At 34.5% G+C, this 18296-nt stretch overlaps 2 protein-coding genes across 3 annotated transcripts; both read right to left on the bottom strand.

Moving 5' to 3' along the window:
- Positions 1–825: 825 nt before the first annotated feature.
- LOC129787774 (glycylpeptide N-tetradecanoyltransferase) lies at positions 826–2945 on the bottom strand. Its single transcript, XM_055823539.1, has one exon. It carries the CDS (start codon positions 2556–2558, stop codon positions 1137–1139), a length of 1422 nt encoding a protein of 473 aa, XP_055679514.1. The 5' UTR covers positions 2559–2945; the 3' UTR covers positions 826–1136.
- Positions 2946–3751: 806 nt separating this feature from the next.
- Positions 3752–18262, bottom strand: LOC129787771 (uncharacterized). 2 transcript variants are annotated; one of them, XM_055823533.1, is made up of 8 exons: positions 18133–18262; positions 12976–13021; positions 12830–12898; positions 11440–12615; positions 6217–6691; positions 5807–6139; positions 5585–5734; positions 3752–4900 (listed from the first exon to the last, which is right to left on the bottom strand). In XM_055823533.1, the coding sequence occupies exons 1-8, from the start codon at positions 18223–18225 to the stop codon at positions 4711–4713; spliced, it is 2532 nt and encodes an 843-aa protein (XP_055679508.1). In that variant the 5' UTR covers positions 18226–18262; the 3' UTR covers positions 3752–4710. The 2 variants fall into 2 exon arrangements, with proteins under 2 accessions (XP_055679508.1, XP_055679507.1); XM_055823532.1 differs by lacking the exon at positions 18133–18262 and adding an exon at positions 15099–15463.
- Positions 18263–18296: the final 34 nt, after the last annotated feature.

Raw genomic sequence — 18296 nt, 5'->3', positions numbered from 1 at the left:
TCTTCATAATTATTATAAGAAAATGACTATAAATATAATTTATTTGAAAAGATTAAAAAAAAAGTTTTTTTGTTTAAAAAAATGGGGAGAATCTTTGAAGGAGAATGAAGAATAACGTGAGAATATTATTTAGGGGAAGATGGACTAATAATGAACCATTTTAGTTGATTTTCTCTATTTTCATGACTTTCATAGAGAATAAATTATTAAATTGGAAAAAGAGAAAGTTTTTAAGATAAGTCTCAAGAATTTTAAGTCTTTCTATCGCATTTTATACGTATTTTTTGAATAACTGGGGCTAATAAAATCAGTCAAAAGATTAGAAAGAAAGCTTAGCTTTGTTTCTTTAAGAAATATCATTTTTAGAGCTTTTTTAAGCTCTTACCTGAATTTATTTGCCCCAGTCTCCCTGTTCGTACTTCTCAGTTCTTTTGAGCAGTTTTGTGCTAATTTTCTCACTTCTTTTAGAATCTAAATTCCCACTTTTTCTTTATTTAAAGTCTGTACATCAGCAGAACCAAAAAAAAACATTTTAAAAATCCGTATTAAGTAACTAACCCCAGTGTTCTTTATTTAAATATTTTTTAATGAAAACTTTCTTTTAATTTTTACTAAAAATTGTTCAATACGTATAATTGAATTGTCAATTATAATTTAATTCTCAGAGAATAATTTAGAATATTAATATGAAAAAATGGCTCAAACTAACTCCAGTCTCCCCTATTCTATTTCTATTCCTTTTGTGCAAATGAATCAAAGAAAAGAGAAATCTTCTCAGGAAAATTCCATTCAAAAACGATTTTCAAACCGAAAAAAAGAAGAAAATTCTTTCTCTAGCCACGTATTTATTGCAAGATTTATAATAATATTCTATTATACAGAAAAAGAAAAGATTTTAATCGATTTATTTTGTTTCTAAAGACTCTCTTTTGTGTGAGAAATAAAATGCTCCACAGATTGTGAGGAAATGCTGATTATTACATATTTTTTATGTTTTGTATAAAAGTTGCGCCACATAAGGATTTTTTTTGTTGAAGGAGAAGCTCTAACGTTGGGCCTTTTTGGGCAGTCGCGTGGGGGATGTAGTGTGTGGGAGGAGTAGGAAGGAGGAAAGAGGAGAAAATTGCTGAAGATTTCTAAAGGAGAATCAGCCCAATGTCTTCGGGTTTCATGCTGGGGCAGCGCCAATTGTACAAGTAGTACTGCAAATTCCCATCGCCAATGCCAAATTTCAGCTCCTGCAGGAATTTGTGGTTCTCCATGAGATCCAGAGCGTTGAACACGTCAAAATTGAGGGTTTTTGCCGAAATGAGTGCATCCTGAATGAGCTGTGGCCACGGTGTCACAGTGGAGACGTTGTAAAAGGAGTACGCCGCCTTCACGTACTTGTGTGCCGCATGATGCATCACCGTGGATGGGAGTGTGTAGTAGCTCACGAGATCCGTGACCACACCGGCGTCATTCACGACGACAAAGCTATCAACGATGCCCTCACGTGGGGTGATCCAGTGCCGAAATTCCTCCTCCGTGAAGACGGGCGTCAAGTTGAACTTCTTCAGGTACGCATCAAGCAACTTGTGCGCCTCCGGAATGTCACGCGGGGTGAGCTTCCGGAAGCCGGGAGTCTTCGTTGTTTCGGGCAATTTGTACAACTTGACCGTTCGCTGCATCGTCATGTTGCGCGTCAAGTGCGAGAAGTTCACCTCAATGAGCTTCCGGGGATTGAGGGAACGATGCCAGTAGCGGCATGTGGAGACGGGCTTCGGCAGAACAACACCCGCCGTGTAGACAGCCTGAAAGATCCCCGTGAGATTGACACGGCGCGTAATTTCGCGTATTAGCACCGGAGCTACGCGCTTTGCGCGTAATTTCTTGTGGACACAGAGAAAGTTGATCTCAACCACGGTTTCCACTTTGTCGTAGATGCGCACCTGCCCGGGAATGGCAGAAATGAAGCCCACAAGGCGTCCGGACTTGACAACGCGCACCCCAACGTGCCATTCGGTACGCCAACCAGGTGGCTGAAGGGCCCACCGGAGGAAGTCCGGTTGGTAGTCAAAGCGAAACATCGCATCCTCATCCTCCACGTAGTTCTCATTGAGCAACGTGTACAGCTCCTGCAGCACGTCCTTCTCATCAATCACCAGCGTGTCCCATTTGAAGCCATCCGGAAGGCTGTACGGATCCTGCCGTATGGCTGCAACATCGCGTGCTGCATCAATTGGCTCATTCGTGGAGATGGTCTCATCGAGCTTCGGCACGGGTTGCGTTGACCAGAACTTGAAGGAGCGCTGATTTGCCTCCTCGGGTGTCTTCGGTGTACGCATGAGGTACTTTGACCCCACCTTCAGCTGCTCCACCAATCCTCGCATATTGTTCAGCACATCCTCACTCGTTCCCTGCGGCTCCATCTCACCAGCACCCTGCTGCTGCACCTCCACCGGTTTCACCTCCTCCTTCGCATCCACCACTTTTTCCTCCCCGCGTCGTTGATCTTTTCGCTTTCGCTGGTGCTGCTTTGACTTTCCGGGCACCTTCTCATTGCCATTCGTCTCCATTGTCACGAACTTCTCCACGTGCGTGCCTCTTGCAAATCCCAAATGAACTTCTTGGCTTATCACACCCCACCGTGAGCACCGTTGCAGATGGGAAATTTGGATTTATCACACGGATTCACTTACTTTTCCTAACCGGCTAGGAAAATTTTCTTAACCCCATAAAAATGATTTTTCTTCGGTGGAAAAAGTGACAGCTCTCGCGAAAGTTCAAAACAACTCACAGTGATGCTTCGCTCTACGAACAGAATGGTAAAAAATTACACGGTAATTCCGGGAGGCAGCTTGTTTCTTGCAATTTTTTCAAGTTTTTTGGCGTATTTTCCTGGTAAATTAAATTATTCGGCCACAGCTACAAAGAACCTTGGAAAAAAAATCATAAAAGCCGGAAAATCGGGAAAATCAAAGACTTAAAAGCAGAAAATTGAAAGTTTTTTAACACTTGGAGGACCCAACATTTGGCATAACGTGGAGGATCAAATTGGTAATAAGTACCAGCTGATAAAATATGCTCAATAATTAATTATTAATCAGTTTATTGAACGAGGATCGAAAGTTTCACCAATTCTTAATCTCCTTCAAACATTCCTACACATAATTACTAAATATTTAATTGAGAAAATCGTCATTGAAAAAAAATTGCGTAGAATCCATGCAAAATTGCCAATTCAAACGAATTAATTTCGTATTATTGCGCCTAAATCATCACAAACTTTGAACATTCAAGTAACTTTTTAGACACTTCCAGCAATAAAATTAATCCATATTAATAATTTTCACCGAGGAAAAGTGAACAAGAGTACTTTATTTGGAAAATATGGGGAAACATAACCTCAAAACAATGGCTAAAATGTATGACATTTTGACTGGTAGTTATTACCAATTTGATCCTCCATATTGGATTCTGACTTTGACCTCAATTATCTTCCAAAGAAAAGACTTTTCTCGAGATTTTCTTTCTGCTATCTTAAAGTAATTAAAATTCTCTACACATAATGCTAAATTCATCGAGATTAGTCTAATAGATTTTATTTTGTGACGATTTTAAGGTTCCAATTGGTAGCAATTACCAGTAAAGTCCTCCGAGTGTTAAGGATCCCTCAAAATAAAGAGAAAATTACGCTTAAACCAAGAAAAAGAAAATCAAAACGTCGCTGATATTTTTTTTTAGTGAAAGAAAGATTCAAAACAATGAATTTATAATAAAAAATAATTTATTAGACAATATTGTGTTTACATAGCAGGTTGGTTTGTTTTTTTTTTTTAATGTATTGTGAGTTTACATGCTTGATAAAATATTCTCATCTAACATTTTTTTCCTCTATTTTATCATTAATACATTTTTAATGTCTAAAATATTAGCAGAGCACTGAATTCCTGCCACTTTTTTTTGTTCTCCCCGAAATTTCCTTTTGTGCCCCCCTCTGGAGCCGGCACAGGGGGCTCAAAAATATCCCGGGAAAACGTAAAAAATAAACGAAGCGAGTTAATTTTCTTTTAAATACTTTGTTTTTTTTTCTTTGCACAACTGATGGCTCCACAATGCAAAATAAATTCAGTTGACATTCACATTATTTATGTTAAATAATTAAATTCACATAAAGATCCATCGCTTTTTGTACGTTAAATTAACCTTTTAGTACACGGATGAACCTTAAAAATGAATTTGCGGTATTTAATTGATTTTCTTTACACATTTTCTCTTCAAGTTAAGTGTTGGATAAAAAGGTTTTTTTTTACCTTAAAAAATCTTTAAGAAATAGAAATTGTTTTTTTTTATTTTGTTGTTAAAAAATAATACACAAATTACAATAAATCGCGTCTTTTACGCCCACTCGCCCCATTGGAATAACAAGATTATTGTACATTAAAAAAAGACGAAAATCTTCATCCCCTCATGCAACAATTGTTGAAGCTTCGCCATTAAGCTTTTCCAAATTATTTCTACTCCATTTCTTCTCGTTTTACAATCCTCAAATTAACTGAGAATGGCAAACAAAATGTTTTTTTAGGAAGAAAGCGCAAATTGCTAAAAAAAATATTTTTTAAACGAAAATTATAATTTTTTTTAAATGTCCCATCTTTTTTTCTTTTAATTTTTTCATGTGGACGAGGAAGATTTTAAAGTTAAAAATAAAAGAAAAAACAATGGAATTTAACTTGTTGGCGCACTTCCATTTATAAGCTCATCACAAATCTTCACGAGTTCCTCATTTTCACGCGTCTTCTGGATTAGCTGCTCATTCGTGGACAGCCGCGAAATTTCCTCCTTCTTCAGCAGTGCCTTCAGCTTTGCCGTCTCCTGCCCATGCGTCTTCAGCATTACGTCCAATTTGCCATTTGCTCTGAAAAGAAAATTTTTTTTTCTTTAATTTTTTTTTCTTAACCTTAAGAACAACTGTGAATAGACTCCTTTGCAAAACGTTCTTCTATGAGAATTTTGAGGATGTTGAACGTCATAAAAAAATATTTATTTTCCTTTTATCTAAAATTTTTTAAGAACTTCCTTTTCTTACCAATCAGAATTTTATTTATTAAAAAAAGTATTTTTTTTAATCATCTTTTACGTACAAGCCGAACAATAAATTTTTGCTTTATCACCTGTAAAGCTTGCAAATTTAAACAAGTATTGCTTGACAATGTTCAAGCTTATGTAAGAAAATTAATTAGCTGTGCAAATAAATTTTATTTTGCACAATAAAGGCAAACATTTAAGACTCTTTCCATCATTTCTGCAGAAAAATGTTGCAATGTCTTTCCAAAAATTTATTTAAAACCTCAAATAAATTCTTTTTATCTTCTATAAAAAATAAAAAGAATTTTTCAATGAATGAGAATAATAAAAAAGTTTCTTCCTCAATGTTTTTTAAAAATCTTTCACTGAATTCTTCCTATCCCCCTTTCTATAATTCTCAATGAATCATTCAATAAAATCACAAAATCTGTGATTAACCCTCTGATCGAGAACTTTCTTCCAATTTTTCAAGCAAAAACAAGATCAAAACGGAAAATAATCAAAAATTTCTTACAATTCCAGCTGTTGCATCGCGTGACTCTTCATCTTCTCATAGCGCTGCTCCTGCAATTGCAAATTCTCAAGGCATTGCTTCTTCTCTGCCATGAGATTCTCTTCTGATTTCTTTAGTGCCGTCGTAATTTGTTTGCTTCTCTCGTATTTCCTGTTCAAATAAAAAAACATTTCTTCATCACAAAATCCTTAAAGAATCATTCAAAAGAAAATCCAAACTCACGCGTGAAGATCTGTGAAGGTTGCTTCGAGGGAAGTAAGATGTTGGAAGTTGACGTCTCTCTCATTTTGTAGATCACTACATTTCTTTTCGTACGACTCAATTAATTGTTGCTTTTCCGCAATTAGTTCTGCTATTGTTTTCTCATACGCCTCCAGGACGCCCGTCATCTTTGTGATGGTCTTTTGGTTCTCTGTTAAGCGCTTCAGGAGATTCTCTTCGCGTGCCTCCGCCTCCTTTAGCTTCTTCTCAATGTCCTCCGTCTTGAGGACTTCATTCTTTATTTTCTTCTCCAATTCTGCCATCTTGTACTCCTTCCTGAATGAATCTTCGGAACTTTACAAAAAAAAAAACACGAAAAAAAATCGTTTAAAAAAGGAAACTCAAAAAGTTTTCAAAAAGAGAAAACTCACTTAATATTGACTACAGATTTAACTTCATCAGATGCAACGTCCTTAATAACGTCGACGCTCATCGTTGCATCACTCGACGCCTGACTGAGGCAATCTTTGTAGCTATCACTCTCTGAGTTGAGATCTTTTGCGTATTCACACGATGCCGTGGCCACTGGGGAGCTTTCGGAATTATTCACACAAAACCCTATTTCTTCATTCTCCGACATACACGGTGCCACGGTGTCCTCCAGATTCGGTGTATCACCCCCGAATTCCTCACACCGTGCTCCTCCTTCTTCCTCCTCCTCAGTCACCTCCTCAAGCTTCTCCTGCTGCTGCTGCTGCCGTATTGATGCCTTTAGTTGCGTCTGAACTGGGACAGGTTGATTGAGAAGCGGATCGAAGCGCAATAGAAGTGAATTCCGATCAATTGGGCCTCCACAATTGTTTCCTCTCGTCAACAAATAATCAAAATGCGATTCCGTGAATTCAACTGAAAAGGCACACAACCACAAAACAAACAAATCAGACACATTTTATTTTTCTTTTTTTTACGTTTTTCCCTCCTCTTTGCTTCTTCCTTCCTCATAAAATTGAAATAAAAAAAAAACTTTAATTTTAGAGGTGTTGTACCTCCCCCTCAGCATTCCCAACATTATTCTATTTTTTACTTCTTTTACACTGGGAGCATCGTAGAGGAGCCTTGTTTTGCAAGAAATTCGTGTAATTCACAAAAGGACGGTTAATTTTTTTTTTCATTTCAAACTTTATTTAATCATATAAAGAACCATATTGAGCGTAAAAAATTTCTTTTATTTTTATAATAAAAGATCATTTTGGTATTCAGCGTAAAAGATAAAAGAATTTTGGTATTCACCAAAAAAAATTAGTCTCCAAACTTTTATACAGTCTCCAAAAATGAAAAAAAAATAGAATTGGTTTTTTTTTTTTTTTTTTGCCACCCTCCCACCCGAATTAGAAAGTCTGTAGTCAAAGGGGACTACTAGACTGCAGTCTTAAGGCACACCGGTAGCCTCATAGGGAGATTCTGTTCCGAATAGAATTGGTATTCAGGGTAAAAATTTTTATCTAGTTTTTTCTTTTATGATAAAAGTGAGTGTTGGAGGTCCTTCCAAGAGCGTTTTAAGCTATTTTTATGGCGTTTGACGATGTGAAAAATTATGAATCTGACAGAAATTGCTGTCAAACTAAAATTATGAAGTCAAAATCATGTTTTTGTTTAGTTTTTGCTGATTATTACCTAAATAATTTATTTACAAAAAATAAACAATTAATTAATAAAAAAAACAATTCTGCCCCTCATGCATTCTATGAATTCTTCACATTTTTGTGGAATAATTTGTAATGACCATTTCAAAGGTTTGACCCATACTGATAAAAATGTTTTAACCAAATTCTATAATAAAAATATCGGTATTCTGCGTAAAATATTTTTTATATGATAAAAAATTATTTTGATGACTTTTACGATAAAAGTTCATAAAATAAAAGTAAAAGATTTTTTAAGCTGAATATGACCCAAAATCGCTTTAGTTAATAAGAAATCTTAATGATTCGTAGAAAAGTAAAATTTCATAAATTTCTTTTTCCATTTTTTCTTTGCAAATTCGTATTCAAAACAAATATTAAGACTTTTCAGACTTTCTAAAACTTTTAACGTTTAAAATTTCTTTTCCTTAAACATTATTTCATTAAAAATATTCAACTTAAGCCTCAAATAATTTATAAAAAATGAGATTTTAAAAATTTCCAAACAAATCAACCATTTTTCAAGGTTTTTCAAGCAAATTCACATTTAAAATGAATTTTAAAAATATCCAAAAATAATTTAACGTTTAAAAATCTTCATTTGGTGCCCACTGAAAAGCCTGAAACCCTTTAAACAGAACACTATAATAAAATATTCAATTCACATTAGAACGTTTGAACTGCTGTACGTGATTCCACTGTAATATAAATTTTTCCTTTCCAACATCTCACAGAATGTACACAGAATTCTTTCCACGGAAGCGCTTAATTCATCATTATCTTTTTATTTCTTAGCTCTTGGTTGTGAGTCATTTAATCAATTCTTGCTTAATATTTTTTTTGTGGGCGAGAAAGGAGAAAACTGTGTTGAATTTTGTATAAATTTCACGTGAAATCTCTCCCTCTCTCAATTTGACCATCAAATATCACAAAATTTTTGTCCAAAATAACTAAAATTTCAACTAAAAACCTTCACAAACTGATAGTCCCCGTACAGCATTGAAAGATCTCCCCTTGAGAATGCAAGGAAAATTCTGCTGGTACTTCTAATTTCTTTTCCAATCACCAATGAAAAAGAAAACAGATAACTTGCTCTTCTTGTCTCAAAAAAAATACGCATAAGAAAGTTAAAAACGTCACAACTCCATTCACAAGAACATACAAGAGTCAGGGAGAGTCTCATGCACACACAACAAGAAGAGAAAAACCTTCTCTATGGCCCCGTCATCGAGATTTCACATTATAATAAAATATACTTAATCTGTACCTTTTCCCCACTGAGAATTCACTGAAATTCTACAACTTTTGCTAAATTTCTTTCACACCAATTAATTACATTTTGGGAAAAACACGAAAATCACTGAGAAAATTTTCCTCTTTTCCACCTCAAAATGTACACGGATGGTGTGTGGAAAAACTATATAAAAATGTGGTGGAAGAACAAGAGAGACACGAACTTGACAGCCACAGAGAGAGAGAAATACAGAAACAGTAAAAAAAAATTACAATGGCACTTTCAACCAACACACAATCATTGAAAAGTCAAGCTCTCTATCTCTCTTTTGCTGCAGTCTCTCTCACTCATACGATAAAATGCTTCATTTATGTATTTATGTAGTGCTTTAACATGCTCGAGAAACATTATAGTTGTAGCGGTAGGTGGAAAATATTCTTTTAGATAATTCTGAGAGGTGTAAAAGAGATTTTTAAGATTGTTCTTGTTCCCAGTAAACAAATGATTGAGCCAACAAAAATGTTTAATCATGTTTGAATTAATCCTATTGATCAATGATTGATAAATAATTCATAAATCAATTCAGCCTCTAAGCTCAATAATTGATCATCTATCCGAACCTACATTGGCTCAATATTGAGCTGAATAATTGATCAATTTATTGGCAAAATTTGTTTGCATTATGTTGAAGAAAAAAAAACGGTTGCATTCGAACTTTTGACAAATTGTGAATTTCTAACGTTTGACGTTTCTTTTATAGCATTTGACACTTCATTTGTAGTGGTTTGACATTATTTCAAACATATTTGGCGTTTCTTCTAATCTTTGACGTTTCTATTATAACATTTGACTGTAATTCTAACGTTCGACGTCTTCTAAAATTTTTACTTTAATTCTAACCTTTAACCTGGTCTGTAAGATGTACAGAAGATGTAGATACTCAAACATTTTTCTGGCTACAAAACTACCCAGAAATCTTCTTAAATTAAATCTCGATTTGTTTTTTTCTTAAACACCTTCAAGCTAATCCTGGTTAAACCTTAAAAACCCTTTTTTTTTTTAATAAAAAAAAAAGTTTTTTTACGGTAAAATTGTATTCTCCTAAAATCTAGCAGTTTTCACAAGACTTTTGAAATCAAATTAAATTTTTTGAAGACTTGATAATGTGCACCGCCACAACTAGGCGAATGTTGCTTTACGGAAGAAACATAAAACATTAATATGTTATTCAACTCTGTGTTTATGCTCTCTCACTCTCTCTCTCTCTCTCTCTCTCTCTCTCTCCCTGAGTGTGCTGGGTGAGCAAGTCCACACACACAGACAAAATAAACTCAATTGAGGGGCTTTAATTGAGAATTTTTTTTTACCGTCACACAAAAAAAACTTTATAAAGTCTTATTTGAATTTTTTAAAGACAAAACAAATTTCTTAAATAAATAGGACATAATGAAGTGCTAAAGAAAGTTATCAAGATAGTTCAATAAGGAATATTTAATTCTTGTTTGGAAATAAAATTGTTGTTCGGCACTCTTCTGTATCTTCTTTAACAATTAAGTGTTTATTGTCGATTAAATTAAATTCGTTCAAGCATAGATCAATAAAAAAAGTACTTAACATTCTTTGAAAACTTTTTTAATAGTAGATAAACTACTAAATAAATTTTAAGGAATAATTGCTGAATTTTATCAAATATTTCTTTAATCAAATTAATATCAATATTATGAAAAAAAGGTTCTAAATATTGAAAACTCATTCTAAATTCCCAAGATTTGGCACAAAATGCAAACTTTGAACGATTAAATGCGATAAACAAAGCCGTTATGAATAAACATTGGAAATAATTTTCACAAAATAGTTTTCACAGGCAACAATACCAATCACCCCCATTCTGCATGATTCATACGGCTAAATTTGCGTGCAGAGTGGTCAAAGTTCTTCAAACTTTAAACATTTAAAATGTAAAAATTGTTTTCTCTTTCGTGGGGTTGGCAAGAAATTCTTTAGAAGGTATAAAATTTCTTCTATTTCGATCCTCTCTCTGTGAGAGCTTTCATTGAAAAAATAATTCATTTTAATGGCAGAAAATCAGAAAAAATTGTAGTTCAAACTTTTATTTTCTTCTTTTCCACAGATAATTCTCAATCAAACACATTTTTGAATTTTTAATTAATTTCCAAGTCTTCAATTAATAGAAACTCTTTCTCTTTTGGCAAAAAAACAAACTTAATTCTTCACTTAAGATGGCAAAAAGTAACCCACCTGTAATACTGTTTAATACTCTTCTACACCTTGCAAGTTATTGCCCACTATTAAGCATGAAAACCACTCAATTTTTTTGACAGATAATAAAACTCGGATACCTTGAGAATCATTTCACAGCAAGTTTCTCAATAAGGGCAGATTAATTCACAAAGAAATGTTTTGATTTTTTTCTGCAAATAAAGTTTGCAGAATTGTCACAATTTCCCACCAATTATCCACCCCTTTCTTGCGATTTATTTGTCTGCACTCCTCATGTGAGGTGAATGAATGACTTTTCCTTTGCATGGAGAACTTCTTTTCACAAACCCTCCCCTCAGACATTAAATGCATAAAATGTGGAAAATATTGCTCTTCCTTTTCTTCACACAACAAAACTTCCCTCCGTTTACCGTAAAACATAAATTAACAAATAAACAATTAAAAAAAAATAGACCAAAGAATGTTGCAAACATAAAAAAATGAAAAAAAAATCTTACATTCATTCCCAGATTGAAATTCCGTGTCGGGAATGGCAATATCAGCTGGAATATCCTGCTGCCCCTTGCCGAAGAGTTTCTTCTTCATCCCATCTCCCGGCACATCTGGCACTTTGAATGCAAAATCCACATTTTCCGTAATAAGATTCTCAACAAATGTATTGCTGGCACTATCGGGTTGATTTGCTAAATTACTCACTGACGATGCAACTGATGGGGTTTGCGGGGAATCTCTTGATTCATCAAAACTCCCATTTCGACTAACATTCAATTCAGTCTCTGGCATTTTGCACGTTTCACCACTTTGCACTTCTTTCACGGGATTTTCACGTAATTCTTCACACAATTCACCAGCAGGAGCTGCTTTGGGACTCACTGAATTCTTTACAAAATCATTCGAAGGTAGATCATTGGAAAGAACAATTGTCTCATTGAGATCACCAACACTTTTCATGGAAACATCAAATGTCCCATTGAAATTGCAAGGAGATTGTTCTTCTTCTTGCTGATTTTGATCCTTTTCGTCACTTTCCCGCGGAATTGTGATCTTTGAAAGATTTTCAGTTAATTTGAGAATTTCCTCATCAATTGAAATGTTCTTTTTATCCGTTTCAATGATAACTGTGGAATTGGCAGCTGTTTTCTCATCAACTTCTATCGTTTTATCTAATTTATCCTCTATTGTTGGACTTGGAAGTAAATCAATTGTTTTATTAACTTCCTCAAGCTCATGAGGTAATTGTTTCTCATCAACAAGTTTTTTCTCTTCAACAACTTCCTTCTCCTTAACAACTTTTTTCTCTACAACAACTTCCTTCTCTTCATCTGCTGCTTTCTCTTCAACCGCAGCAGGAGGAGCTACAGGAAGTACAGCAGAGAGAGCCTTTGAAACAATCTCTTCCACAAATTCCGTTGCAATGAGATTCACATCAGCTTTCCCAGGACTTTTAGCTGTGTTTGTATCTCCTGTTCCACTATCAAATGTACAAGAAAGTTGATCCTGAACTTCCTTCTCATTCACAGCAACATCAACAGTTGCATTGAGAAGAACAGAATTGTCCACCGTTTGATCACCAATGTAGGAGTGACACTCAACAAATGCTTCGTCATCGGACGATAAAGCACTGCAATAGGAACCACCTTGATGATCCTCTGAATTGGGGCTTTTTCCTTCCCCTTTTTGTTTTATTTAAACCATCATTGCAAATAAAAAATAAAAACAAGCATAAATAATAAGAAAAAAAACTTAAAAGAAAATGAAGAGGAAACTTAAAACGACATCCCATAAATCTATTTTCACATCCCAAAATAATTCTTTCTTCTCCAGACAGACGCCTCTTATTTTCTCAAAAATTATTTTTCTCCCTTCTCACACATAATATCAACTTACTTTCTTGCTCCACCAATGCAGCTTCCGGATGCAAGTTATCAATAAAATTCCCCGATGATGGTTGGAGGTCTGCGAAAGACATAACGTGTGTTGGATTGGAAACATCTTCTTGATGAAAATAGATTTCTATTAACTTGTAACATTACCTTCAAACTCCGGACGCAGGCTCAACTGCTGTGACTTCTGTGGCGCCTACAAATGAACAGAGAAGCAAAAATTGCCATCAGCTTCAAGAGAAAAAAATCCCTCCATAATAGAAATAAATTGTCAAGAAATATTCAATCATGTGTAAGAAAAAAAAAATGCCAAAAAATCATCCATTTGTGACGTTTTTTTTTGCTTCTTCTTTGGAGCTACAATTCTGTTTTTCTTGAAGAGAAGGAAAAGAAAAAAAATAAATGACCCATAATCAGCCGCGAAATTGCAATTAAATGCAAATAGCATTGAGAAATAGATCACGAAAATATTTTACATACAAATATGTATAAGTATACATAACTGTGAGACGTTGTTAACCCATTTGTCACGCAAAATTTAAATTGAATTTATTAAATTAATGGAATTATTTATGTGGCTACCAACATTGTTTAATTTGAATGATTTAATTGAGATTATTAGTTGCAAAATATGTTAGTAAATTACTTTACTTTATGAGAATGTTTTATCCGAATTTCTTAGCCAATTATAGGGCCGTAAACATGACTATTTTCTTCAAATTAATAGCAAAATTCGATTTAACGGTTTTCCATTTTCTTTTCCACGATTTTTTACCTTTTTGACTTATCTTTGAATTTTTTTTGAAAAGGATTCTCAGGATATTAATTAATTAAATCAATATTTAGAACCTATAATTCAAATAAATTGAAAAAACATGGCTCAAATTTGCCTAAAAATGTAAACAATGACGTCATTTTGCCTTATTTTATTTCTTGCATGAAGCATAAAAACAACTTATCTAAAATCATCAATGAAGCATTTGTATGATGGCTTCATAAGAAATAAAACAGTAATAGATGACGTCATTGCTTCTATTTTTTACCGAATATTTCCCGGATTTTCTTTGAATTAATAGCAAAATGTGATTTAACGTTTTTTAATTTTATTTTTACCCTTTTGCCTTTGAATTAAACTTTTTTATTGAAAACAATTCCCAGGATAATGCAATAAATTAATTGTATTAATATTTGGAATCTATAATTTTAATAAATTGAAAAAACTGTCTAAAATTTGCCTAAAAATGTAAACAATGACGTCATTTTGTCTTATTTCTTGCCTCTTGCATGAAATTGGGCCTTATTCAGCGACCAAGAAACCCGTGAAATCTTTGAATTTTTTACTGAAACTTCAAGATTTTAAGCGAATTTCAAGGGTTTCTTGGTCACTGAATAAGGCCCATTTTCCGGATTTTCTTCATTTTTTTTTTAGAAAAATTCTCTGAAAATATTTGTTTACACAAAATGTGAAAACAAATTGCAGGAAAATCAGTTGAAAGACCTTTTTGAACTCATTTTCTAAATCCTCAAAATGATCTTCAAGAAAATCCCCCGATTAAATGATAAAGAAATTCTGGAGCAGCCGTACAAGCTGTGATCTCTGAATTTTCCATTTATTGTTCCCATCAATAAAACCATAAGATAATAATAAAAATCTAAAAGGAACTAGATGTTGTTTCACACTGTTAATTTTAAGTGTTTAATTGAGTGAACAAATAATACGTAATTTTAATTTTCTTCACACTTTATCTAACGCATCATTTTCCTCTGATTCGCGCCTTCGCTCCACAACATCATCCCGCGCACAGCCTCAAGGTAATTTTCCCCACATTCTTCTTACACGTTTTATCAATATTTTCATATTATTTTCCGCCCCAGAATTCATAAAAAAAAAATGATGAAAAATAATTAAGGGGCGGATTTGGGTTAAAGAATTTTGCAGCTTTTGCGTCTTTTTCAAGCCAAAATAGCACATTTTTGTGGCTGCACGATGATCTTTAGCACGAGAGTATTGCGAATAAATTTTCATTTCAGCTCAAAGAGACTTTGTATTCTACTTTCATATTATTTCAAAAGAAGAAAAAAATGTAACAAACTAATTCAATTAACGAGACGTCAGGGAGAAAAATGATACGAATATTGCGGAATTGAAGAAGAAGAAAAAAAATGCAATTCCTCGTGCGGAACGACGTGCAGAAAAAAAGATCTTCTCGCCAAAAGGTTTTGGGTTTAAACTACTTTTGTGTGTGAGGAGGAAATTAGATCGTCGCACTGACCTCGACACTATTCCCACTCTCAATGATCCCACCATTTGCCGTCTGCTGATGGCACCCTTTGGCATCGGCGGACACACTACGAGGTCGACTGATGATCTTGGACAGGATAAAATCCATCCTGATCCCACAATCTTCTGGCTCCTTCGTCTCAACCACAAAGCCACCCACGCGATAATCACTGGCACGGATTAATTTTATTTTTCTTCTCCTCTCGAATCTCTCACAACTAGCAGATTCCGGTGCACGTTTGATCGCTACCTCGGACCATTGGGAACTGCTTGGCTACCGTGAGATTTCTCAATTAACTCTCATGTGAGAATGTATTTTATCTATCGCAGATGGCCAAAGGAGCCCCACACACGAGTGGGACAACGAGAAAAGTTAAATAATAAAAAAAAAGAGAGCAAGGGGCGATTTGACTAAAAATAAAACAAAGACACAGCGACAAGTTGAACTGTGCGCGCGCGATCTTGGCCACGAGAAATGACATGAATTATAATTTTCTTTCAATTTCTTCTTTCATCGTTGGAAAATGCAGAGAAGCTGTGAGAGAAAATTCACTAAACGACGCGCGGTGTAAACAGAGAGAGAGGGAGAGAATCTGGCTTTTTCTCATCAACATCTCATTTTCTTTCTTCCGCACATATCTTGGGATGTTTGGAAGAACAATGTGCCGCTTTCGTGGTGAAAGATCATCAACACTATTTGAAGCTAATTGTGACAGCTATTGTAATTAATTAGGGAATTTATTTAATATTTTTCCTTCAAGTATTAATTTTTGAGATATGAAAAAGTCTCTTTTTATCCAAAAATAAAGAATATAACGAGAAAATTAATCATTCTGATTTTTATAGAAACAAGATATATCTGAAATTACATTTAAAAAAAATCAAAATGGCGATTTTTTTAAATTAAGGGGTAGATTCTGATACAAATCTTTTCTTTTTTTTTCTTACAATTCATCAGTTATAAGATTTTTGGTATTCCGGGAAAAATCTTATAGGATTTTGACATTTTGTTTCTATCTTTAATCGTATTTTTGAAGGAAAACTACTTTTCCAGGCCTTTTCAGATATTCTTTGTTTTTTCTTTTCTAGAACGACAATAGAACGATTTAAAAACACCCATCTGTCAAAATCTTACAACAACTTTTCAGGTGTTAGAAAAGAAAAGATTTTATCAGAATCTACCCCTAAGTGTAGAAAGAGAATTCAATTTTTTTATCAAAATATTATAAATCTGTTTGGTTATAATAGAAGATCGAGAAGTCTAAGGTAAAACATTCTTTAAAAAAGTAATGAAAATATTAATTTTTCATGTTTTCAGCGAAATTTTGAATAAAGCCCATTGAAAAGGGAAAAAGAGCTAATTTTAGTCCTACTTAATAAATTAGACATATTTCTCAAAACCTAATGATCAATAAAAATTATTCAAAACGTCGCTGGAAACATGAAAAATTCCTCGTATTTTTATTCCCTTACTTATGAACGCTTTTCCGAAGCCTTTTTAACAATCTTTTACCGAGTTTTGAAGGATTTTCTCCCATCAAACTTCTGGTTTTGCATAATGTCTCAAATTCTAAGGAGTTAGGTTGATTGACAACGATCTACTCTATGAATGAAGACTATTTTTTTACGTTAGTTTTTTAGTAGGAACTGAGGTGCTTCCTCCGGGAGCGTCAAAAATGCGTGCCAATCCGAGAAAAACGCAATTTTTAGCAGAGCTTTCGGCAAATCACCTCGCCTTCTTCACTCCCATTTGGTAGCAGTTGCAACAGTTATAAGTGGGTTAAGTGGGTAGGTGGCAAAAAAAAGTTTTAGCTGCAGATTTGAGAAACTCTCAAAATTTCCTTATTATTTTCTTTGAAAAATAAATAAGCTACCGTTTGTCGGTTAAAAAGTGTCAGAAAAGGATTTCCTTAGGGAATTGCCAAAGTCAGTTCTGACCATTCTGTCCAACAATTAAATTTTCTCATAAAAATCGTTCTAATCCTTTAAATCACATTAATAAAAAAAACTTTATTGCTATTTGGAAAATGGATTTTCTTCAAATTCTCATGAAAGTACAAAATAAAAAAAATCATATTTGTGACACAAACCCATTGTCCTCCTTTGGAATCACAAAACTCATTAATGATTTATGCCTTATCGTGGGTATTTCTTCTTTCTAATAAGTCTTTCAGACCTTTTGGGGCATCTTGAGAAATCAAAGAGAAACCATCGGACGTGATTGTATTTTGCATTATGCCGCTTTTGCAGGTGTACTGCTGGCAAAAAAGGGAGCTAAAATTAGGCCGGAGCGTCCGCATAGGGGGGCCGCTCTCAAGTTCAATGAATTTTATTTATAAATGCATCACTCAACAATTCCCAACACGCCCGGAAATCAATGCTGGGAGCTGGGAAAATTGTCTCCCGACGTGGCAATTGATTGATTTATGAGGAAAATGCTGGAGAAGCTCAATAAATTGATTTTTCCTCTCGACGTAGGAAAAGTCTCTCATTTGGGGATTTTTCTTGTTTTGAGGCATTTCCAATTCACGGAATGAATTTTGGATGAAGTTGTCTTGCTTGAGATTCATCTGGGCTATTCTGGAACTTCTTTGTTGGCCAATTGGAGGAGTTTGAAGGAATTTTGGGATTTTTCCAGCACTTCTTGTCAAGTTGTTGTTTACAATGAACTTTACCCAGATTTTCACCAGCTAAATGCCCTTCCTGGATGTTGTTTTTGCTTCCTTGCACCTTCTTGGTCACTTTCCGGCACTTTTGCACCACAATCACAAGCAATTTGTGGATCTATTTCACCAAAATACCCAGAGATTCACGGAAAATCGCTCCACTTTCAGCCATATTGATTGGAAAACTTTCATTTTTTTTGCCCATCGCTGCAACGGCAAAGGGCGACCGAACATGCGTGAAAATGCATCGCGGAATTTTCAAAAATTCCTCCACATCCACCCCAATTTCGGGCAATCTCTCACACCAGGAATGTAGCTTAGGGTATCCTTGAGTACTTTTAGGAGAGAAAATCTAATTACCTGCATTGCAATTTCCATGCGATTTATTTCACGAAGAATTGAGCGCGACGACGCCAGCGGAGAACTCACAACTTTACCACCGGGATCGTTCATTTCGCCGGAAAACAGTTAAACACGCACTAGAACTGGTTTAGAGAATCCTCTGGTTTACCTTGAGGGTGTTT

Source organism: Lutzomyia longipalpis, chromosome 1 (assembly GCF_024334085.1).
Source record: "Lutzomyia longipalpis isolate SR_M1_2022 chromosome 1, ASM2433408v1".
NCBI lineage: Eukaryota > Metazoa > Arthropoda > Insecta > Diptera > Psychodidae > Lutzomyia > Lutzomyia longipalpis.
The sequence above is the reverse complement of the archived record's forward strand: the minus strand, read 5'-3'. Positions and strand labels throughout refer to the sequence as shown.